General features: G+C 39.7%; 2 protein-coding genes across 6 annotated transcripts in view; one reads left to right on the forward strand and one right to left on the reverse strand.

Annotated features, from left to right (window-relative positions):
- The window catches only part of IMMP1L (inner mitochondrial membrane peptidase subunit 1), a 36781-nt gene extending 29756 nt beyond the window's left edge, over positions 1–7025 (forward strand). For all 5 annotated transcript variants that reach the window (XM_074586237.1, XM_074586234.1, XM_074586235.1 and 2 more), the window contains 2 exons: positions 1947–2057; positions 6861–7025. In XM_074586237.1, coding sequence (XP_074442338.1) covers positions 1947–2057; positions 6861–6929 — 180 coding nt within the window. In that variant the 3' untranslated portion in view covers positions 6930–7025. The remainder of the gene's footprint in view (positions 1–1946; positions 2058–6860) is intronic.
- An 88-nt stretch (positions 7026–7113) lies between these two features.
- Positions 7114–24991, reverse strand: part of DNAJC24 (DnaJ heat shock protein family (Hsp40) member C24) — a 39901-nt gene continuing 22023 nt past the window's right edge. The window contains exons 3-5 of the mRNA XM_074586238.1: positions 20073–20211; positions 9133–9201; positions 7114–8245 (exon numbers count right to left, since the gene is read on the reverse strand). Of these exons, the coding sequence (XP_074442339.1) occupies positions 8121–8245; positions 9133–9201; positions 20073–20211 (333 nt within the window). The 3' untranslated portion in view covers positions 7114–8120. The remainder of the gene's footprint in view (positions 8246–9132; positions 9202–20072; positions 20212–24991) is intronic.

Raw genomic sequence — 24991 nt, forward strand, 5'->3', positions numbered from 1 at the left:
AATTGACTTCTGGTTGGTTACGTTGTTTGTAAAGCTGTTTGGGTAGGAGGATGGCCAAAGTCATCTCGCTGAAACCCACTGGCCTTCCCAGAGAAAGCTCTTCCACGCGTGTCCCAGCAATCTGAGAAGCCTACAAAAACCAAAAGGTGGCAGACGAGCTGAATATGGAATTCCTGTGTTGACGGACTGGGAGAACAAGAAGTAAAGGACTAGCAGATCAGTTTAAAACAAAGGCGGCGGCACTCCTTTGTACAGGAGACTGTGGAAGTAGGTTTCAAAAGGGTTTAGACATATTGCTGGTCTACAGCTCCACGTACAGATTCTAAAACGCTGAGGCAGGGATGCGTGCCCTCCGACATGCCTAAAGCACCTGTCCTGGGCACCACAGAAATACCAGGGGGTGGCTGGGAGAAGATGGAGAGGCTCACATACGGACAGGCTTTCCATGATGAATATCTCTCTTTGCTACTGTCAGAGACAAACTATTGGTTTTTAATCTGTAGGTTAGACATTTGCTACAGCTACAGCTCAGCAAAGGGCCTCTCGGGTACCCTGGTGTGGTAACAGGCAGGTAGGACAAAGTTCCCAGCAAGCGTTACCTGGCCAGATACCGTAAAGTACCAACAATTACACGTCAGCTGCATTTTCCTCAAATGTTCATCTGGGGGACCTGGTTTTACTCTTAATGGTTTACACCCAGACTTTACTACTAGAGTGGTATTTCATTTTGTTCAGTCTGTTATCCTTGAATGCTGTATATGTTCTTATGAGTCTATGATGTGGCTTATTTCTAAAACGTTAATGCTTACAATGCTAAAACTCTTGCGTTTCACTTGAAATTGGTGGGGTTTTATTTTGTTTCCGTATTTTTTTTTCTCTGTGGGGAATGTAATGTTTCAGGTACATATTTGGTTTTGGAAAAATGTATGTTAATTTAAAGTCCACATTAAATATTATCTAGATTGAGAATATGTTGCTACTTTTAAATTGCCAGCCTGCCTGAGAATTTTAGAAACAGAACAGATGAGAAAAAAAAAAGTATTTTATTTGGTAACTTGTAAGAGGTTATTTATATCTGAAATGTTTTTATAAAAACATATCAAAATACTGTTGTATATTCCAAGTGGAAATCTTAGTTTGAGACTTACAGTAGCAACTTTTTCATATATGAAAGCTTTATACTCGTATTTAGGTAATTAATACAGCTACGTTGCTATTTCTCATTTTGTCATTGAGTCAGTCAGTGAATGCCATGAATCTATGGTATGTAATATAGTTAATGCATAATATATATAGGCAATGAAAGGTCTTTGTCATATAGTATAAGGTCACCATCATTAATTTTCAAATTATAAAAAGGGATTTGCTGTTTTGTGATCATCATTATTGCAATATAATGTGTTGTGGATTCTGCCTGCACATAGAATGAACTGTGATCTTAATTAGAACTTTGACAAGCCTACTCCGATAAAATGATGAGATTATTCGTAATTGATGTCACAATCAATTACCAGTTAGTTCATCATGAATCTACTAACAGGTCTAGCCTTGGTGCTGGCCCCAGGATGTTGATGAGTGTGTGGCTGCCCTGTTCATGCTGTTACTGCGACAGGAGGGCAGATTTTCAGTCAACATCCTAATGACCTCTTTTGAAGTCTATTAAATTAATGACCCTGTCACATTGGTCTAACCTCTTACATCTTCATTTTGGATTTTTTGTTGCAAACCATTGTTTTTTGAGCACATGATAGAAGAGATACTTTGGAGCGCTCCTTCTCATCCCTCCAAATCTGGCACCGCGTCTTACTAGATGCAATAAAAAATTAATTCATTATACCATCATGAAATACAGAACACAGAAATCAGAAAATATATTGTAAGGCAAACTATGCTTAATACCATTCTATTCTATTTTCTTTTTGCATTTCAATCTTGCTTAATCATAGGTACCTAAAGGACATGTTTGGTTAGAAGGTGATAATCTCAGGAATTCTACAGATTCCAGGTGCTATGGACCTGTTCCTTATGGATTGATAAGAGGACGCATTTGTTTTAAGGTATATATAGTATCTAAAAATAGTTGCATTAATACATTTTTAATGCCTGGCTGTTGGGTATTAAAACTCGCCTCCTTAACTCTCTGGCTGAAGCAAACATAAAGGAAAAGCTCGAACACACCAGCCACTTGCTGTAAAAGGATAATTCAACAATGGTGGGGGGGGGTTTGAGGGAGGACTTGTTTTTTGAGCAGCGTTCTTTGAGCAGTCGTTGCCTCTGAAAACTGAATCAACTATTTTAACAGCAAATCCAAACCTGACACAAACACGAACACGCACACGCATGTAGCACGCACACACCCCACAGCACGGATACATTCCCTCCTTCGTTTGATTCCTGCCTCTGCAAAATGGTAGGAAATGGCAGCTCCGTATTTCACTAGTGCAGTTCCATAGTTCAAAAAAGAAAGGTGGAGGAAAAGGTTATCTTTTTAGGACTTGCATACCTACTTCAGACGCGTAGACTGGCTTCGCTGCTTTCTAAACTAAGTCTGAGAAAAAGCCTTGACAGTAAAGTCAAATCTGTGCCACTGTAATTATTTTATTTAGAAAAAAATGCTTTGAATTAATATTGTATTGTATAAACCTCCATGGTTCCTTCTCCTTCTGCTTCAACAGTTCTACAGCTTTATTTCACACTAAATTACTTTTTCACATTATCTGCATTATTAATTTACCCATTTACCAAAAAGAAGAAACTAAGACAATTTCTTCTCCATTAAAAGTTTAATCTTAGAAACAAGGGAGTATGTATTATAGACTTACGCACCAGCTTTTACAAAGCTAGATTTAAAATGCTGCCATTCGGAACAATAAAAAACGGTTTTGAGAACCGTTCTCCATCTATTGCAGCACACCCACAAAACCATAATTTAGCACAGCTGTGTTACATGCACAGGGAAGATTAGATCTTTCCAATTTAACAAAGTTTCATATACTTCATTTACAGTTTTTATGAACACAACTTAGGACTTTGCAAAAAACCTTGCAGCTATTGGCCATAATCGCTAATTGCTTACTAAACCTCAAATAACGTGTCCCCCCCGGCCCCACCACCGAGTTGTGTCTGACCTCTCTGCTTTCCGCGTAGCATTTGCTTCCAGTTCTTCCCTAGCGTTTATTGAGTGCTCTCTGTTCCCTCTCTGTATTGTTTGCCTTGCCATGTACACCAGAGGAAAAAAACGCTGATTCCAAATAGGGCTGGTTTTATGACCCAAGTTTTAGCTTGGATTATTAACTGCCAAAACACAAATGATGCTAATATGCTGACAGGCCTCTTAATAAGAATGTGGTATTAATAAGCCAACTGAAAAAAAATTTTCACCAACTGATGTACTAGTATAGAAAAACTGCTGTTTACTTCCTTAAGGGGACTGTTAGCAAATAACGTGTATGTTAAGAACCTATGTATGTGGACGGACATAATTATTCACAGTATCTCTCCACAGCAATAAATTTGTGTCCAGCTTGTACCGCAGTAAGAAAGATGTTTGAGAGGCTTTAACGAAGTGACTGACAGGACTGAACCCTACATTTGGCAAGCAGTAACCTCTGTAAAATGAATGGAACTCACACACGGATATTACATATTGAAGTAGTACTTTAGGATTCCAGAATATTGTCTGTTGAAAAAGACAGTATGCAATCACTTGACACTTAATCAGAATAATGATTTAACTAAATTTTATAGCAGTTGTTTTATGACGGTGCATAGGGTAGTGATTATTAACATTTTAATGAGATTTAAGTATATGGTGCTTAACAAAAGCAAAAATGAGTTTATTCTTCAAATGAGTGTTTATACTTTGGGCTGTTTATGGCAATTCACATTGGAATGCAGTGATCTTGCTATTGTATGTTGCTATTGAACATTACAGAGAAAGGCAGCAGAATATGGCTCGCCTGCATGGAGGTAGCTAATTAGTAGACCACTGGCCAAGAAGCCTATATATGCTTTTAAATGTAGCCTAGCAGAGGTTTGGCTTCTCTTTCATGAAAAATCTTTTACTGCCTTGAGAATGGAAGCTTAAAGTGGATTTTGGAGAAGCAGATGTAATGGTGCCTTTGAATACTAAGTTACAGTTTTAGTAATGGATGCAAAAAAATCTAATTTGGAAGTAATGGATTTCAACAGGAGAGAGCTTGTGCCAAATTTGTCTAGGCAACCTGTTCTTGGCGAAACATAAACGTTAATTCTCTCTGTAGCTTATCTGTGAAGTTTAGATCTAAGATTCTCAATGTCGGTGCCCCAGTTTTTAACCCATACAGAAATAATGATACTTGATTATATTTTCCCCCCTTTTTCCTCCCTACCAGCATATTAACCCCCACTCTGAGACAAGTTCATTCCATAAAAAGGCCGCTGAAATCAAAGTAGCTGCAAATTCAGTAAAAGCCTGGAAGTCCCACTTGACAGAACTCGTGCTTCATCCTGTCCTAGGCAGGATATCCTGCGCATTCCCTGGACTTAGGCTCCACGTCAAAAATAGATCTGTAGTCTATCTTCAAAAGAGCTAGTTAGCCCCATTTATCCCCCATCCATCAGATCAAATCTATGTAGGCCAAACCAAAGCGGGCAAGGGGAAATAGCTGCTAATTGGACTAGCCAGTTTGAACCAAGTAGTCACAGTCAACTTCTGTCATAACTTTAAAAGACCTGGGAATTACTATACAGAGTGGCATGTCTTTGTTTCACGGAGTAGGCTTGTTCCATCTCCTTCCCAACCATGAATATTGTTTCCCACATTCTCTCCTGCATGCAGACTAGGTAAAACATCGTTCTCATTCTAACTTTTACCACTAAAATTACCACGATGAATTTGAAACTAAATTGTCAAAACAATATTTAAAACAAATTTGATTACTTTCACTGAAAGAAAGTCAAGTTGCAGTAGGTGTGATTTGAGTTGCCTGAAATGAGATTTGTTCTGTAGTGAATGGCCTAAGAAACTTCCTTCTCCGGGCCTTTACTCAGATCAGCTTAGATTTATAATACGGGATATTCCTATCCCCTTTTCCTCCTGTTTGCCTTCGAGGCCAAACAAAGACTTGACACCCAGCCTGCAGCCAGCACAGGCCCTCTGGAGAGCCTCGAATGCTGTAGCTTTGCTTCTAACCAAGATCACAGATACCCTTCTGTTGTTGGTTGGTATTGCTGTATGTTTGTGTGGAATTTAAAATAGCTCGCTGGCCAATATGCCTATTATTTCAGTGTATTTCTGTGTATCAGCAGACGCTCCTCATGCTCTTCCCTAACTGCATATGCCAAAAAAGACATGTATTTTCTAAGATACTTGCACAAGAGAGCTTTGAGCTTTCTTCAGATCCACAGAATTTGAGGTCCTGGGAATGACTCATCCTTCTGTCTTCCCGAGGGCCCAGGCACAATGCAACTGATGGCAACTCAGCAGAGTGCCGCCAGGGGCCTGACAGAGGCAGGTCTAGGCAGCTTCTAGCAGTGCACGGTCCCGGTCTAGTAGTAAGCTGATGCTGTGTCTTGCTACATCCATCCTTAACTGCCTCCTCTGCCATCGTCTTTAGCGCTAGGGACAAAGTCATGGGGTTTCCAGTACTGAACCTTGGCACTGTGCTTGCTCTTTTAAAGTCAGAAAACTAGTTTTCCACTCCACACAGAAAGCAGCAAAAGCTCCTTCTGTGCTGTGGATGTTCCACACACTCAGTTAAAGACTAAGTTGCTGTTCCTGGAATGCGACTGCATACCTTCCTTAAGATCAAATCCTAAGGAAAAATGAGCAAGATGAACATCATACTGACAGATGCTTTGGGAACAAGGTAGCGCATCATCTTACTCTGTCTAGGTCGCTTCATCTTGAGCAGAGGCTGTGAGATTTTTATGGGATTAGAGCCACAAAGGGCATTCCTTCTTCAACATCACCTCATTCCCTTCTTCCTGCTGATCCCCTCGTGCCGTCCTTGAAATAATGTGTTGTGAAGAGACACAGGCAGTCAAGGGAGACAAAGGACAAAGCGTAAAAGAACATCCTTGATTCCCTACAACTTTTTTTTGCATCCAAGACCAGCCTACATGTAATTAGTGAACATTCAGAGGAAAGTACTCCTGGGATCTTTTCAGCAGTGTGAGCAGCTATATAGTTAATTTCTGGAGAAAAAGTTTTTTCTTGCTGGTGAGCATCGTTCTCTCACACTTGTGCTTGTATTTGGTCGTGATTTGTGCTCCTCCTTTTTCCACATGGTAGCTCCCTTCTCAGAGGAGCCCCTTGGTTGAGAGCAGGCGCTCCACGCCCTTACACCTATTTGCATGGTATGAGCTTACCTATAAGCCTATGGAAGTTTTTCCAAGATTTGGCATTTGCAGTTCAATTGCCCATCTTGAAAATACAAATGTGCACCTCACAGAACTACTTCCACTGGGAGATAATGTTTGTGGTACTCTTTCTTCTCCTAGATGGATCAAAAACATACGCTTCTAAGTTGTTAAGAGGTTTACAAGCCAGAAAACTTTGAATTTGAAAGATATTTTCTAGGAATGTATTTATTTCTAAGGCTGAAAAAACCCCTGTAATTTGTGAGGCCTTCCATAGCAAAGCATGCTGTGTATAAATTAGTGTTGTCTCCGGCCACTATGGAATGATGATTCCTCCTGATATGTAGTATTTATTACTCCTGGTAAAACAAACTCACAGGTGAGAAAAGTTCATATACTCTGACAACCAAAGAGCTAAAAAATTATGCAGTTTATGGAACAATTACAACAGTAACGAATTAAAATTCTGGACTTTGAGTTGTGATGAAAATCTCTTGTAACTGTACTTTGTTTTACAGATATGGCCTCTGAATGACTTTGGATTTCTACGTGCAAGCCCCAACGGCCATAGATTTCTTGATGATTAAAAGATTTAAATGACTGTTGCTAGCTTTCATAATATTTTCTACTAAAATCAATGGAACTATTTTTGTTTAGAATAAACACAAGCATTACTTGACAAAGATGTCTCTTCTGCGATTACATCTAACTTGAAAGTGGGAATGATATACTGCCATCATCAACAAAAGTGACATGCCTCTTACTCTGTTTCCTCTGGCTATTCACACTAAGTGCTTGGATTTATTAGAAACTTTTTGGGTTTTACTACAAGCCAAGCTTAGCGTTGACTGTTAACAAGGGACGAAAAAGGCACCGTGCACTCTTACATTGTCACAAATCCAGAGCCACACATAGGCTCTGCCTCCGTTAGCAAGTAGCGTGGCCTGCCAGGATTGGAACTGAAAACAGCAACAGTGGGGTTCCGGAACTGCGAGTCCCTCCTATGTGTTCTGCAGGGTTTTCCTCAAACTAGCCCCAGTTTGGCCTGGTGGACTGGCCAGTAGGGCCCAGAGCACGGCTTCCCGGTTAGTTTTCATCTAAGGAATGAAGACTGCATTTGTTTAGATGATGGAGTCAATTCAAAGTGTGCTTCTGCCCCAAGCGGAAAAGTTAACGTAGCTGCAGTGTTACAGTTACCTGCTAATTAGTACCAAGACAAGCAGCCTGTGAGACCTGCAGGTCTCTGCCACCTCTTTCCAAAGCTCAAGTCCTTGTGAGGACTTAATGAAGTTAAATATTTAGCACAGAAATAGAAAATGTTCCTGTTTCCCATTAATGCACCTTACTCGTCATTACCTTCAAAGCATTCTCAGTGTATGCCTCCTGATTAAATTTTGTCATCTGAGCTGTTAAAAGGATTTAACCTAAGAGGTAGGGCCCAAGGTACAGCTGATATAGACTGAGACTGAAAGAAGCTATTCCGTTGTGTGCTGAGAGAAAGATCATTTAGCTCAGGAGGTGTATTCCAGTTGTACAGAACTTGGCGTTCTCTTGTGGAGGTTTTTAATAACGAGCTCTGTAGCTGCAGAAAGAAAAAAACCAAGCCTCCTGTCTGCAGAGCTATGGCAGCAAATGGGCACATTTCCTTCCTTGAGCCTGACTGAGCTTGTTCTTGTAGTGCCCCCCTCTTCTTTAACATACATTTCTTTAGCAGATGCTGTCCCCTGTTTGTCCAGTGTTTTTCAGTTTGTAACTCTTAAGGTGCTTGATTGAAGCAATCACTGGAGGATCTCGATGACGAGTGAACATGTGTCACAACAAACCAAAGATAGGTCTTTGGTTTCACTCTTGAAGACGGTGTAATTCCCACCGCATCGACATGAAAGAGTGTAACATTGTTCATCTGCCAAAAAAGAAAACAAAAAAGCCTTTAGTGCTTGAGAAGAATCAAGAATTTATTTTGGATTTTCTTCACAAAGCTGCTGCAAAGCTTCGCAAAGAACAGATGACCTCCCGCTGCTGCATTGTAAATATCAGTACCTGCGCTACCATCTGTTGCTCAAAAAATAACTATACTCTTAAAATGCTTCCATGCCTGTGAGGCATTCTTACGCCAAACAGCCAGGGTCTGTGTAGTCTTTAAAAAAAGCAAATAATAAAAAGGTGCCTCTCAGTGAAACACAGATATTAAAAGAAAAAACTGAGGAGTGTTAGTCATACATACGACAGATCAAGGGTAGATCCAAAACAGACTGCTAACCCAGGAAACAAAAACGATACAGAAGAAAGGAAAGTAGATAGGATTTCCCCCCTCTCCAGCTTAAAAAAATTAGTAAAAGCATCAGCCATTCATTCAAAAAGCAAGTAATGGATAAAAGCTAGAGTAATATAAAGGAGAGAAGTAACACACTGACAGATAAAAAAAAATAATCTATGAAAACATTTGCATTCTACCATCACAGAAAGAGCAAGAAGATGCATGAGAGATTTGGGAAGAGTCTGGAAATCTAAATACTCAATTACGCTACCGGAAGAGAGCAGGATGAAAGGGGGTACTGCAAACTGGGGTGGGGAGGAGGAAGAGATGAAGAAGGAATGCAAAATAAGTATGACGGAAAGTTAAGTTCCAATTCAGGTAATCACAGGGAACAGAATAGCTAAATCTGAGGCAAATATGAAAAAAAGTAGAACTTACAATAAGACAACATAGTGGTATAAGATGCAGAAAAAATAGAAGACGTTTGCAGTGACATTGAAAGGCACCGGGAACAAGCTGCAGAGCACTCATACCTTCATTCCAGGACATATCCTCAAGATATATTTGTGCGTGTAGTGGCCATTCTTTTGTCAGATTGTCTTCTATAAAAAAAACACAACAGATGTTCAGCCCCGACAACATACAGGTCCTGATACATTCATAGTTTTATATGCCTAGTAGTCAGTCTGGTCCCTACTAGAGAGTCATACCTAGACCGCATCATCACTTAAAATGGCAGTTCTCTAAAATTTTAGTTTCTGTATCTCTGCATAAGCTGGAAAATGTCCGACTGTAGCCAGAAGGAAACGGTGAAGGCGTATGACTGAAATTAAGACGCTACTGAAACCAGTACTTCCGCGCCTCCCAAACAAATATGTGAAATTAGGGGCAAACTTTTGTTTTGTTATAAACACCTTTTAAAAGCCTGTCTGTAACTACACTTCCACAAGCTGAAATTGTGAATTGTCTGCTGACCTGGGCTTTTCACAAAGTCACGGAATGGTTGAGGTCAGAAGGGACCTCTCAAGATCCCCTAATCAACCCCTCCTGCACAAGCAGGGTCAGCTCCAGCAGGCTGCCCAGGACCACGGCCAGTCAGATTTTAAATGGCTCCACAGATGGAGACCTCACAATCTCTCTTCGGCAACCCATTCTCCTTCAGGAAGGAGAATCCAAATAAACCGCCCCCCCCAAAAGTAAATGGTAGGGTTGCGTGTGAGAACACAAAGATTCCTGCAAAAAGATATTCCTACCAAAAGATAAATGAAAGACGCTTTTAGGGGAAGACCAGTCCAAGCATTCTTTTACCATAAAGAGTCTCTCGGCACAGAAAGAAGGTGAGTTCTGGCTGCACCCGCGAGAGCTGTTGCCATTTGATCCCTTACGTTCTTCCAACACCGAGTACAGCATGACATGAAAAGTGTTCAATACAATTGAAATTGTCAAACGCAAACTGTGCAATACGAATATAATTTGGTTTTTGCAATTTATCAGCGCACTCATATTTGATGTATAAAGTTCACACTAAGTTCTTTAACATGACAATGTAAGATTTTGTCAACAGAGTTACAAGTGAAGCCATAAAAGGTAACGTAAAAAAAAAAGGAAAAAAAAAAGGACATAAACCGCTTACAACTTACTACACAAAACCTTCCAGCTGCTGCCTGACACCTGGAAGCTTCAACCCTTCAGATGCTGTATTTTAAAGAACTAGAAACGCCTGAAAGCTGATCTTTCGCACATACACTGAAATGCCTTAGACTTGGCAAGACTCAGGAGCTTAGGGGTTATTTAAGGTTTAAATCAGGTTGTTATTGAGAAAGTTGGTGTTCCTTCTCTTGGTGAGCTTTTAAACAAGTTTTGTAGTTGAATAACGTTGAGCTTTCTAGAGCATACGGTGCTGCCTAAGGCTTTTTATGAGAAGTGAGTTGGCAGTGAGAGAATTTCTTATTCCAGAACTACTTACTAAGCACTTGCTGGGAAGTCAGAGACCCAGACTATTTTATGTTATCTTAATTCCCAAGAGATTGCCCTACCTAATCACTAGAACGTGAGGTATTCTAAATGGTTCCCCGCTTTTTCTATGTAACTGCTCTTTGCTCTGGACCAAGAAGTGGAAACAAGGGACTTCCAGCTACCTCCTCCCATAATTCCCCAGAAAAACTGCCTGTCTCCAACCTTCATCTGACCAGATAATGGAGTAGTTCCTTCTTTATCGCCAAACATCATCCTCTGATTGCAACCAGCTTACTCTTCAAAAGTTGGTACCAGAATTTGCCTTTTTTAACTGTTTCCCTTTCATAGCTCTAGCAGTTTTAAAAGTACACTATCGGAGATAGAAGTATTAATGTCTTGTACCAGTAGTGAAATGAACCCCTTGCATTTTAACTGTCCTTATGTATAATTGGGGAAAAAAAGAGAAGAGTTAATACTTAGATTTTGCGTTTTTAAATTGGACATTTAAGGCCAAGTTTTAAAAAAAAAAAAAACAAACAAACACGAAACAACAAAATATTAAGCCCCAGTATTTATTTTGCAACTAAATGACTATTCTAATTTTAACAGAAATGTACATTATAGATACTTGAGAATGAGCCTCATCTAAATTAGTTTTAAGGAAGTAGATTAAAACAAATCAGACACATTGGAAATAATGACAGAATCAATACAGCCTCTTTGATGTTACCTTTGCTGAACACCTATTCTGTAATGAAAAGGTCAGAATTAAAAGAAAATTAATCTGCTCACACCTAATACTTTACTGCTGTCAAAGAAAGGGAAAAAAATCAGCAAGAGCGTAAAGATGGAAGAAAACTGGAAGATACACCTATCAATCAGTCATTCTCGTTGTTGTGCATACTCTCAGTTACATAAACAAGAGCTATGAATAATGTTTTAGTTATGAAAAGTAACAACTTTTTTCTTAACACCTGCTCAGACCATTAGTTAACTGCACGAAATGTCCAAAATAAAATAAAAGGTCAGACAGTCTTAACTCATGCCAAATAACTTACGTTACTTGGGTAGTTGGTAATGCCTGCTACAGCCTTCTAGCTACAAAACCTGAGGATGGGAACAGAGAATGTCCCAAGACCCCTCACAAAACCGGTCAGAGAGGCCTCTCCTCCCACAGGCCTTGCGTGAGGTAAAGATTCCTCCTTCACTTTCTTGAGGAAGGAAAAAAGCAGAGATGAAAATGAAGTCTGTCCAGCTACCAACCTACCTACAGGTTCTTCTCTACACTGCGGTGGAAGAAGGCAATACTGTGTCAGTGAGAACAGGGTGAAAAAGGCAAGTGCTTCCTATTTCACCTGTTTCTTTTCAATACTTGAAAGAAAAATTCACAAAGTACAATAGTCTCTCAGGTTGTAGGAAGAACAGGTTTTCCTAAGCTTACTTATAGGTAGCAAAAAATGAGTTAAAAAGAAACCAGGCCTTCCTATTTGGAATTCAAGAAGCAAGATCTCACTCAGAATAAATTTTAGAGGATTGGGGGTGGAGGTCTGGGTCTTGCTGGTAGAAAAGTCATATGAGGAGAGGCTGAGGGAGCTGGGCATGTTTAGCTTGGAGAAGAGGAGGCTGAGGGGAGACCTCATTGCCCTCTACAACTCCCTGAAAGGAGGCTGGAGAGAGGTGGGTGTTGGCCTCTTCTCCCAGGTGAATAATGACAGGACCAGAGGAAATGGTGTGAAGTTGCGGCAGGGGAGGTTTAGATTAGATATTAGGAAGAATTACTTTACTGAAAGAGTGGTCAGGCACTGGAACAGCCTGCCCAGGGAGGGGGTTGAGTCACCATCCCTAGAGGTGTTTAAGAAATGTCTGGATTTGGCACTTCAGGGCATGCTCTAGTGGCAGAGACTGTAGGTTGGTTGGTTGTGGTGGGTTGGTTTTTTTGGGTTTGTTTGTTTGTTTGTTTGGTGTGTGTATGGTTGGACTCGATGATCTCAAAGGTCCTTTCCAACCATGAAGATTCTATGAAAATACAAAAAGGGCAGATGGCCCACATGCCACCATGAAGAGAAGCAGCGAGATGCAAATTCCCAAGGTTTCCATACTTCCTGAAGTAAAGTTACTTGCGAAGTAATGAAGAAGACGGCTGAGGAAAAGTCTACCCTCTCTTCTATTCCAAACATAGTGCAATATAAGAAGCCCAGGAAACAGAATTTCAAGCAAGCTCTTCTACTTCATTACTGCAATTGTCATTTTAAAAATAAGTAACAATTTATTTTTTTTTTTTAAAATCAACAGGCAAAACTAATCACTCGTACAATTCCCAGCCTGAACAGAGATCATTATTCCTAATCTGATGCTCAAGTCAGAAAGAGTCTTGCTGGTTATCTCAAAAGACGTAAATTTTCAATTAGTACTCTTGACTTGAGTAAATCTCCAAACTTGGCACATAATCCAGTAGCCGCTCCTGTCAGTCAGTTTTGTATGATCCATTTATTTGCTTATCTGGTTCAAGCAGAAGAAACTTATTTTCTGGAGCTGAACAAGCCTTTTTTATTTTCTAGTTACCCTATTAAACACGCTACCCAATATAATGTATCTTAAGACAGAAGAAACTGATTTAGCCACTTATTTAAACACAGAGGCACAGCCCAGTAGGAGTTTGGGGAGGTTACAAGCAGAACTACGAACCTAATGGTTTTCAGAGTGTTAGCGACTCTAGTATTTCTTGTGCTCGTCCTTATTTCATCCACATCATTACCATTACAGCCAGGACTCCCTCGTTAGCAGTTCTCTGAAGTGAACTGATGTCTGATTTTCACTCCCTTGCTGGAGGAGGTTATTTAAGGCTGGTATTGTTCCCAGTTCTGTGGTAGGTTTACTTATATGCGACGGCTGCTCAAGCTGTAGAACTCTGCGTACCAAGTTGTTTTCCGAAACACATCCCTGAACAGACAGGGAAAACCGTGACGACCTGATCGTCTACCATAACTCGAAAACCAAATTTGAATTCTCGAGAAGTACAGCCTGCCTGGCTTCCCCATCTATTGGATTTGTCTGACAACAAGAGGTGAAAGGATTCTGCAGCTCCATTGTCTCAACTGCAGGATCTAAGAAAACACTGGCAGGCTCATCAGAGAGGTTTATGAGCCTGCAATTCAAAGAGATTAAAAGGAAAAATCTACTGAGATTCTTTCAGGCTACAGAACAACATTAAATAACTATTAGCAGCTTGGTTCAGTAAAGCTTTACTAGAGCCCTTGCTGGGTCATTCAGAACTTGTAAAAGAGGAAAGGTATTTAAGTTTCACTTGAGGATACAATAAATATTTCTTGGGCTATTTAAGGCTGAGTTTTAGGGAAAGGGTTGCAAGCAGTAAATGGAAATTTAACCCTTTTAACAGCTTATGGTAACAGTAAAAATAGTCATAATACTCAAAAGATTTTTCTAGCTCTTTACCAGTCATATATTCATAGGATTGATTTTTTTTTTTCCAACCAAACACGAAATTAAAAAAAGTTCAAGAGATGTATTGTCAATGAAATACTGATCTCAGTATCCACCCAGTATCAGAATCATCACAGTTCTCAAAACCTGGATGTTTTCACAAGTTAATTTTTTCTAATAGGCTGTTTAGCTTTTAAACAATTGCTTGAGTCTCTTGCATTAATTTGAAATAACCACGCGTACTTTTAATTTGAAATTATAAAAAGGTCATGTGTTAAGAGTTTTCATAACAAAAAGCTATGGTTGTTAAAAAATATAAAAAAAAATAGTGCTCAGCTTGCAGCCAATGCAGCTTAGAATTAACTCCAAAGAGCCGTGGTAAAAGGCTTGTGTTGCAGCACCAGCTGAGGGTCTGCAACCGGAAAATCCACGGCTAGAGAAAGGAACGTACGCTTTTGTCACTTAAAGAGTATAACCTGGCACACTGAAAAGCCTACGTTAAGAGCCATGTTAAAAGCTTTATTTTGGTCTAAAAGTATTTTTTCAAGAAGGAATTTTCTTCACAAGGAACACCTAAAATACACTGCATTCATTTTTTTCCTTTCTTACAACAAGGTAGTCCAGGTGTTCAGTTGCCGTCTCTGCTAGCTATTAAAAGCATTTTCGTTGGCTTTTGTCTTGCTTCTCCTGCTTATTCTTGTAGCGGATTTGTAAGGTTATTCTTCTGGCATCCTGTTTACCAAATTATGTAAGACATCTTGATGTCTGATACAGAATCATCACTTTATAGCTGGAGCAGGAGGGAATGCTGGATTAATGGGAAAGTGACCGTCTCCAAACCAGTCTTTTCAGTTTACTGTACTAGGAGAGGAGTGGGGAAGGAGCAAGGGGAGGAGGCGCGACCTTCTATCTGGTTTTCATTTTCCTAATTTATGAGCACACCTGTATAAGACTCCCTTTCTAAACCTGCAGTAGAAACGTAACAGAGTGGGAGCACATCCTCAGAGATTTTTCAGATTTAAAGAGACTGGTATAGTCAGTGGAAGCTGAATTAGTGACCAGGTATTTTAAAATGAGCTATTTAAGGCTAAGGAAAGATTTTTGTTGTGCCCCACTGCCTAAAGGGAAGGTACGCAGAGGATGGAACCAGCATCGTTCTCACAGACAAGTGGCACAAGCTGGAACACGGGCAATTCCTTATGTCTTAAGAAATGAAGCAAGAACAAAGAAAATGATGCTGGAATATGTACTGATGTATGAAAATTACATCTGCACTATCTTCCTAAAAACGTAATGTACAACTTGAAAATCAAAAGGCGGTATGTGCTGAGATGTGAAAGCTCCTACTGGTGATTACATCCCCCACCCTACAAACACTTCTGCTTTATGGACACCTGCGTCCATCACCACATAGAAAACATATTCTCCTCGATAGAACCTCATACATGGAAAAAACCTTAGATTCTTAATTTTTTCCAGCCTGTGCCCCAAAAGCATATATAAAACAACTGGTTTTAGGGTCAATCCCGTTACTAGCTTTGAATTATTTGCTATTAGTGCCAGAAATTAATCAAAGTCATCACTTTATTTTTAATTGTGACCTTTCTGTTAATCAATCATTAATAACTAAAATATAAAATTAATTAGGAAAAATTAATTACCTTAATTATGCGATTGTTTAGATACAAAGTTCCTTTGTATTTAGGTCAACAAAAAAACACAAAAGTTGCAGGGCTGCTATTCAGAGGGCCCTCAACAGGATATAGAAATGGGCTGACAGGGACATCAAAGGGTTGGACAAAGATTAAGTCCTGCTTTTGGGATGGAATAACCTCATGCACCAGTACAGGCTTGGAGACAACTGGCTGGAAAGCAGTTTTCCAGAAAATGACCTGACTGTCCAGGTGGACAAGAGGTTCAACCCGAGTCAGCAGGACACTCTTGTGGCAAAGGCCATGCCCACACTGGGCTGTGTTAGTAAGGGTGTAGCCAGCAGGTCAAGGAAGTGATTTCTTTTCGTCTCACCCATCACTTAATGAGATTGCATCTGAAGTCCTGTGACCAGTTTTAGTCTCCTCAGTACAAAACCCTGACATACAGGAGCAAGTCCGATGGACTGGCAGCATGGTCAGGGGTTGGGACACTCATCATACAAGGAGAAGCCAAAAGAACGCAGGCATCTCACTGTCTACAGCTACCTAACAGGAGGGTCTAGAGAAGACTTCTCAGAGGTGCACACTGGAAGGATGAGAAGTACAAGACACAAGTTGCACAAAGAGTCCTCATATCCGACATGATAGAAGGAAAACATGTTTTGAATGATAGAATACCAGGTTGGAAGGAACCTCAGGAATCATTTAGTCCAACCTTTCTTGGCAAAAGAACAGTCTATACAAGATGGCCCAGCACCTCGTCCGGCTGAATCCTAAAAGTGTACAATGATGGGGAATCCACCGCTTCCCTGGGGAGATTATTCCAATGGCTGATTGTTCGCATTGTGAAAAATTTTCATCTTGTGTCCGGTTGGAATCTTCCCAGGAATAACTTGTACCCATCACCCCTTGTCTTTTCCATGTGACTCCTTGTAAAAAGGGAGTCTCCACCTTCTTTGTAGCCACCCTTTCAATGCTGCAACATGGAGATAAGGTCTCCCCTAAGCCTTCTTTTCTCAAGGCTGAACAAACCCAGTTCTGTCAGCCTTTCCTCATACACAGGCTTCCCACTCCTTTGATCATCTCTGTGGCCCTTCTCTGGACCCTCTCCAGCCTGTCCACAGCTTTTTTTTTTGTACAGCGGGTACCAAAACTGAACACAGTGTTCCAGGTGTGGCCTGACAAGCACTGAGTAGAGTGGGATGGTGACTTCTTTATCTCTGATGGTGATGCCCATGTTGATGCAGCCCGGTATCCTGTTGGCTTTCTTTGCTGCAGCAGCACACTGTTCACTCATATTGAGCTTGTTGTCCACCAGGACCCCCAGGTCCCGTTCCACAGAGCTGCTCCCCAGCTGCATAGATCCCAGCCTGTGCTGCACTCCTAGATTATGTTTTCCCAGGTGCAAGACCTTATGGATTTTGGGTTTGTTTTTTTTGCTTTGTTTGTTTTGGTTTTTCTACTATGAGGGTGTGCAAACACTGGAACAGGCTGCTCAGAGCAGCTGTACAATCTCCATCCTTGGAGATATTAAAAACTAGGCTGGAGAAGGTCCAAGCAACAGACCTACGTGAACTTGCTTTGAGTAGGAGATTGATCTAGATGACCTGTGAAGGTCCCTTCCAACCTACATGATTCTCTGATTCTGTGAAAAGTATTTTACTCTTTCAAACAGTGACACAAAAGCATGAGCTTTCAGAGTTCAGATGACTTCTAATATGAAAACCATAAACCAGGTTTTTTTCCAAGCTAAACTCACTGAAAAGCTTTTGGTAATTATTACTGGAAAACTTGATTTTAACTGCATATTCATCTTTTGTAAATGGGATACTGAACAAAGAATGGAAAAATCCCTAAGAAGAAAATCTGTTGAGGGAAAAAAAAGTCCATTCTTAACAAGTAAACTGTTATGCAGCTTTTTTTCCATCCCCCAATTTTTTCACAGGGACTGGAAGCAAAAGATTCACCCTTATAAAAGGGTATTCTTACGTCATCAAAGATATGAAAAAACAATGAATTGGAAAAATTTTCCCAAAATATACAAAAAGGCAGTTCTTGTAAGATTTCCAGACCAGAGAGGCTTGGGTAAGTATTTAAGCCAAACCTCTAAACAGTTTGAGGTTTGTCCTTTCCTCTTTAATACTGCGGCCTGAAGACACAAAAAATTTAGTAGATCATTGTGATACCTTCAGAGAGAAGCAGTATTAAGACATGAAGCACATTCACTTGTTGTTCTCAATGAGTCGATCAAAAAAACCCAAACCACAATTAAAACCATAGAGCCCCACAGAATTTCAGCTTCTTAGAACTTCTCTGGCCACTGCATTTCTGAGCCAAGGAATTACGATTTAGTTAGTATAAAACAAGAAGGTACATACAAATAAACAACCTATGAAATGGGAAAAAGACTACAGTGGAAAGGACTTGCTGCTGACCGACGGCCACGCACACATGCACACTGGCGTCCTTCAGGTTCTGCTTCCTGGGCTTTGCAGCCCTACTAACTCGCTGTATTATGTCTCTCATCGCTATTCCCCTTAGCTGCTGTCTCAGTTTCTTTGTTTTTCTGTGAGCTTTTACAGCAGCGTCTACGAATTTGTCTAGAATCATGACTTCAGAAGCAGCTTGACAGGCATTCAAAGAACTAGAATTTATTTCACCATCATTTTGCTGCCAGGGAACATGCTGCGAAGAACGCAGCACCACTGCACATGTATGTCACATGTGGCTTAGTTTGAAACACTGGGTCCTCTGTGAATGGCACCCTCTCTATTAAAACGTATCAACCCCATTACCATACCGTTACCAAATACCCCTGTAAATAAATGTACGATTTGTTTTCTTTATTTACTACGTCTTTTTTACAGAGTCTTGAGATTGCTTTTAGAAGAAAAGTAGCTTATTAAATCTTGACGTACCTCTCCACTTCAGTGGATTAACCTGACCCAAGGAAAATGGAACTTTGTGGTCTGTATTTAAGCTTTAGGTAAAACTCACAAAAGACTTCTAACTTCATCTCTAATATTTCTTTTCTCCTGTGCACGTACAATTTGTGAAAACAGAAGACAGCTGATACTACAATGCTATGAGTACAACAGGACGAGAGGATGGGGTAGCAGAAATTCCCGTTTTGGCATTTGGGCATTTAAAACACTAAGTTTGAGATGAAAAATTTATTTAAGTTCGATCTTAATACTGTTTACATAGCAGATTAGCACAAGATGCAATATCTCCCATTCTTTTAAAATATTTATTCAACAATTCTGTTCTCACTCCTCCACCCTCTTTTCCAAAACCCACACAAAGTCTGCAACACAAGATGATTTAACTAGAGAATTCATCCTGGGTATATACAATTCTATATCTTTTTATCCTGCAGTGATGCCTATCTGCCAGAATGACTAAGCCTTTGTCTCTCAAAGTTCTGGTATCCGCAGCGGCAGGGGAGTTAAAAATCAGCACAAGAGAGAAAGGTCTGATGGTGTGCCAATGTACAATGGAAGAGAATTCAATAACAAGCTGCAGAGACAGTGGGCTTTTATCAGACACATTCAAAAGTGGTGGTGGCTACACGTCAATGCTGGACCAGAGTGTGTTACTGCAGAGTGCGACTGAGTGTTTTCCCCACAGGCAACACACTATTATTGACTCCCCCCATTAACATGTAGGGTGGATATACATTTATTGAAGGTTCTAATGGAAGGCTGAGGGACTCCTATCCTGAGGCCAGAGCAGAAAGACAGCCTATCACTTCATGTAATGGTAGCCCATGTGTGACAGACCTGACCTACATTTCCCCCCTTTCTTTCTCACAACAGCCTGTCACTGTTTTAAGGAGCTATTTTCTGAGAGGTATAAAAAGAAATGCACGCTAGAGCTGCCTAGTTAATGTGTTATATTGGAATATTATTTATAAACCTGCTTTAAAAAGAGTAGTTCAGACTACAGATGAATTATACAAGCTACCATAACACACACAGAGCCAAAAAGAATGTGTCTTAATGATTCTGATGTGCTTATAAACCCACACACATTGAACGTTAGGTATAAAGGGATTAATACCTATATCTAAGATACCGCATAAAATGTAGCATAAAAACTTAAAATGAAGAACGCTTAATGAAGCTGCCTTAATAAAATAAAAAGGGCTAAGGTCTGTAATTAGTATAAATTTCATATTTGTTCAAATTATTAGGGGTAACGCCACCTTATGTTCTGTTGGAAGTAATTCAATGTTTTCACTAGCTAATGTATGTGTAGCAAAAGCTATAAATAATGGATCCACGTTTGAAAGTAGGACAAGAGCGAAAGAAACATTTGGTTCAGCAATAAACAGCATTTTAAAATACCATCTAACTACCACTCCCAGACCCTGCTTATTTAAAGAGCTGCTGCCACTACAGCACTCCTTGGCAGGAACCTACCACGCTGCTGCAGGTCATACTCTTTTTTTGTCTCTTCGTTCCCTAGAATTTTCCACGCTTGATCAATTTCGATGAACCTCTGCACGCGCTCCTCCACTTCTCCTGCTGGCACATCTGCCTTCTGCTTGTCTGGGTGATACTGCCAATCAAAAAAAAAAAAAAAAAAAAGGATATAAAAAAAAAGTTGAGGGGAGTGGAAGTGAGGAGGGTGGAAGAGGAACAATCAATAATACATGTGATATTCAGTTAAAAGGACAGAGAAAAGGAGAAGGTCTGAGCTCAGGTGCCAAAGGAAGGGAGACAACGATGCTGGGCACAAGAGAAAACTGCCAATTTAATTAGACCACTGAAATGGCAACAAAACCACCAGTGGCACAAATGTCACCATGCGCACTGACGGCATTTTCTGGATAATTTGCTGATGGAATCATTGGTCTTATGGACAATTTACCTAGAGAGAATGACTACCGTAAACAGCAATAGGTACATGCAGAGAAGCACGACGCGGGAACAAGAGGAGGTGCTGTAGGTGCTAGCAGCTCTCGTAATATCACACAAAGCTGATTTAAGCAATGCCACCAATGTTAAGTTAAGGCTATTGCAGGTAAATTGAATACTTATTACGTGTACCTAGCTTTTTTTTAATTATTTAAACATTAAAAAGAGTTTACATTAGCAAACATAATTTATAATACATGTAATTCTACTTTTGAAAATATGCCTCAACATCTTTAGTTTCTTCCAGTTCAGTGAATCAATAGCCCTTCCAAATATTTAAAGTCATGGATCACTGGCTACAGAATTGTGTCATTTTAGTTAAGAAATGGTTATTCAAGGACATGGCTGCAAGAAATCCCACATTAAATGGGCAATAATAATTAAAACAGTAACACGTTTTTGTTACCGTTTGTATTACAGGTTCTGAACAGAGCATCCTGACTTCTTTTTGGTTCAAATGTCTACTGAAAACAAACCTTCAAAGCCCTATCTTCCCATAGCTTTAATTCATCTCCAGTAATCTCTTTTTTTGATATTTTAAATTACTGAGTGTAAGTGATGGACCAACAGGAAAGAGCATTTAAGATGAGAAAGTTGCAATATAATCAGACGAATCAGCTGTTAACTGTGTTATAAATCAAGATATCCCTTATTCTGGAGCTTTAACTTCTGCCCTTCATATTAATATCGGTTGGGCACTGAAATGTACAGCGGATTTTAAGACAGAACACCTCTTCTACAAGCGTTTGAGCAGTGATTAACTCAATCCCTTTGTTTTAGTTTAGAATTAAGTTTGGAAAGAGAAGAATACTAATATCATGTGTGCTTTATAAAACTCAAAATTTGAAAGGCCCACCCCTACTGGCGTCTGTTTGCTCACTGAGGTATGTATCTGTCATTTGCACTGATGGGTATTACCCAGATGAATCCCCTGTATGACAACAAGAGTATACGTAAGAGCAAAATATTAAGCTTTGACCTCAAGTTTTTTCACGGGTATTTTTCCATATAGAGATGAATGCACCTGCAGCCTCAGCTATGAAGTCTGTACACAAATGTCTATTTTTCTTCTGCCCTATGAGTAAGCGCACTTGAAGTCATCTCTGTATTCACGACTGAGCTTGCAACTTGCTGAAAATACATGGCTGAAGCACAGTTGCGATCCGTAAAGATTTATCTCTTAGAAATCCCTTTTTTATCTCCCCAACTGAAGATGACAAAATTCTAAGCTGCAAACAAAAATTTTTGGTCACTGCATTTAGTCATTGTATTCCAAATAGCTAATTAGATAACCTTTATTTTGTAGGCACCAAATGCAGTGTTCTGTCGGCATGCATCATGTTGTACCGTAAAAGCTATTTAAATGTATTGTTTGTTTTCAAATCCATTTTTCTGAAAACTTCGCTTTTCCGGTTGTATTTCAATTCCAATAGCATTTTCAACATTGGCAGCTGATTGGATACCACATTTGCGAAAGGTTATTTTTGAAAAAAGTCAATGCTTAATAAGCATACAAGGTAAAATAGTCAGATGACAATAAAGACTTACATGGTTTCCTTTTAACAATGTCTTTTATTTTGAACGATTATGTTTGAGGTATGCATCCAGCAGTTACACCTCAAAGCAATATTTTATCTAAAAAATGATACCTCCTTATTTTAAAATATTTCAGATGCTGTATCTAAAATTTGGATCCACCCTAAATATTGTAGGGTTACTTATAATACCTAAAAAGAGAGTTATAGGACTGCTGTACATTTCACTCCATTTGGATGATACATTCTCCCGCAAGCTGACACCCGAAGGGACGTAACGGCCTATCCAAGGAATATTTTACCAGACTTAGTACCACGGAAATTTAACTGCATTTGAACGGCACTGCCAGAAAACTGTTGCTCCTACTGTTATATGTTTGGACTGGCCACAACATCGCTCCTTCTCACATCACTTTCTTACCCATACATGGAAACATTCCTGACCGATTGCCCAAAACAGCACTAAGGACACCAGCTTCTCTCCTGCCAAGAACACTGAGAAAAACCCCCCACGAAACTGGTCACGCTTTTCCTTTGCTACACCAGCACTTTGCCTGACTGAAAAAAAATTTTGGACTATACTGGAAGCAGTCAGTGAAAAACAGTAAGCCACAAATGTCACAAAAATACTTTGGAAAAATAACAATCAATGCAGAAAAGGCCATTCTGTTCATTTGTTAAATAATGCAGAAAATTCATTATTCTTCAGTTTTATCGTGTAGCTTTTAACTTCTTGTGTATAGATTTGGAAAATTAAATATTTACAGCATATGCAATTTTTATCTTTGAAAGACTACAATCTCATGTAACTAGTAACAACTACATTGTAGGGGCAATCCTCTCATTAAAAAAATAAATATCTATTTTGGTCTCCGTGCTTTCTGAAACTATTTCCTCCTTCCTCTGTTGGGCTTGCTCCTCTAATACCATCCAATGCCTTTAGTAGTCTACATCTACACTAAGAGAAATCCTCAAACCTCTGCTCTTACACTCTAACCCTCTTTTTTTCTCCAGTGATGCCGTTTCATCTGAATTTGTTATGTACCTGTTCTCATTGACGCCCTTTTCCTTCTCTCCAGGTTGCTGATCAAAACCCAAGCATGCAAAAACACCTTCTTTATTCAACTCTCCATAGACTTGTCTCTCATCTCTGAGACAAACGGGGTGTCCTCTCCTCCAGCTGTTTCCGGCCCCATTCACCCAGCTCAGACACCAACCGCAGAGGACACCTTCCCAAAGTTTCAACCAACCTACTAATAGCTGATGTTTAGAGAGTGTACTCTAATCAACCATACTCTTTTTTGGTATCTTCCCCCATTCTTGGTTACCACATCCTTGCTTCCCATTCTCCTCCCTCTCCAGCCTTCCCTTCAGAGGAGCTGCCTCAATGGAGCTGGGGGTTTGGTTTGGAGAGAGGTGAAATACGATATACGTTTCTGATCTCCTCCTCTTTTCCCATTCAGCCTTATTTCTGAGTTAATCTCAGTTGCAACCGTGTACGAGCTCCATCATGAAAACAGACAAGCCCGTTTTCTACTCGACCTGTCTCCTCCTCAAACCGAACTACTGTTCATCTCTCCCTTGGTGCATCCAGTTGTAAGTTCCGACTCCAAATGTTAGAGACTCCCACCACGTCCTGCAGTATCACTTCTCAAAATCTGTGCAAATTATCTTTGTGTCATTCATACCTGCCACCTCAGCACTACTTTCAGCTGTATTACTGCACTTAGGATAGATTTAAATCTTTCTGGCTGCATATGCAGAATGTTTTTAAGAAGCAACAGTTCCATAAAAATAGCTTTTCGCTGAGCACTCATCTGGATTTTTGAACACAGTAATAATTTTCACTAACACGTAACTATAAAAACAATAAAGGATATTTTCCTGAGTCTGACAGAGGCAGAGGGAAAGGAAGAAGGTTAGAGATGTATGTCCAATCTAGTTTTCCTTTTTTATACCTCTACTGAAGGTATTTTGCTAACTTCTTTCCATCACTGAAGACTGTCTGGAATTTATATCACTTTACAGCATATGATGCTTTGTAGCTGCTGTGAAAGATAAAAAATAAACTGTTTGATAATGGAAATATATTAGTTCATCTGTTAACTATAAAAAAATAGCTTGCATGTACATGTGATACTGCTCGCTTCCCTGATGTTTACCTCATGTCACATTGTCATAGTGTTTCTTGAGGATTTTAGCTCTTGGTGTAAGAATTAATTTATTTTTTTTGGGGGGGGAGGGGGTGGAGGTGAGGGGTGTTGTTTGTTTTAGTTTTTACAATCACTAAGAAAAATTTGAAAAAGCACAAACCTTGAAGTCCAAAGCTGAAATGAAAAACACGCTTTAAATGGACTTTGTGAAATTTTTCGTGCTGCAGGGAAGCAGAAAAGCAGGCTAATACAAACTTAACCTCACGCCCTTTTCAATCACAGCATCATTGTTTTACCTTTCTAAAACAACTGGATTGAACTGTCTTATTTTTAATATACATCAGATTGTACTTTCCAGCAGTTTGCGTACAGTGAAGAACGGCATCACCTGGCAAACATACCCTGAAACACAGGTACAGGTTCAGTTCATAGTTACGGAAGTATCCAAAACTGTAGAACTTTTTCATGGAACATCTTAGTTTAAGTAAATTAATTGTATTTCATTATGTTAATCTATTGCCTTTGATATCTACTATAGAATAAAAAACAATCAAGTGAGCAAACTTTCGTCTCAGAAAAAAGATGTTAATGTGGTTGCATTCACCAAATAATTAGAAATGTAGACTCTCCCAAAATTACTTGAGTTCCATCATATATTGCTAGCGCTCAAAGGACTTTGTCTACTACTTTCTTACTGATTCTTGCAGCTGATAGGAGCACTTCTTTATGTCAT

Source organism: Larus michahellis, chromosome 4, assembly GCF_964199755.1.
Source record: "Larus michahellis chromosome 4, bLarMic1.1, whole genome shotgun sequence".
NCBI lineage: Eukaryota > Metazoa > Chordata > Aves > Charadriiformes > Laridae > Larus > Larus michahellis.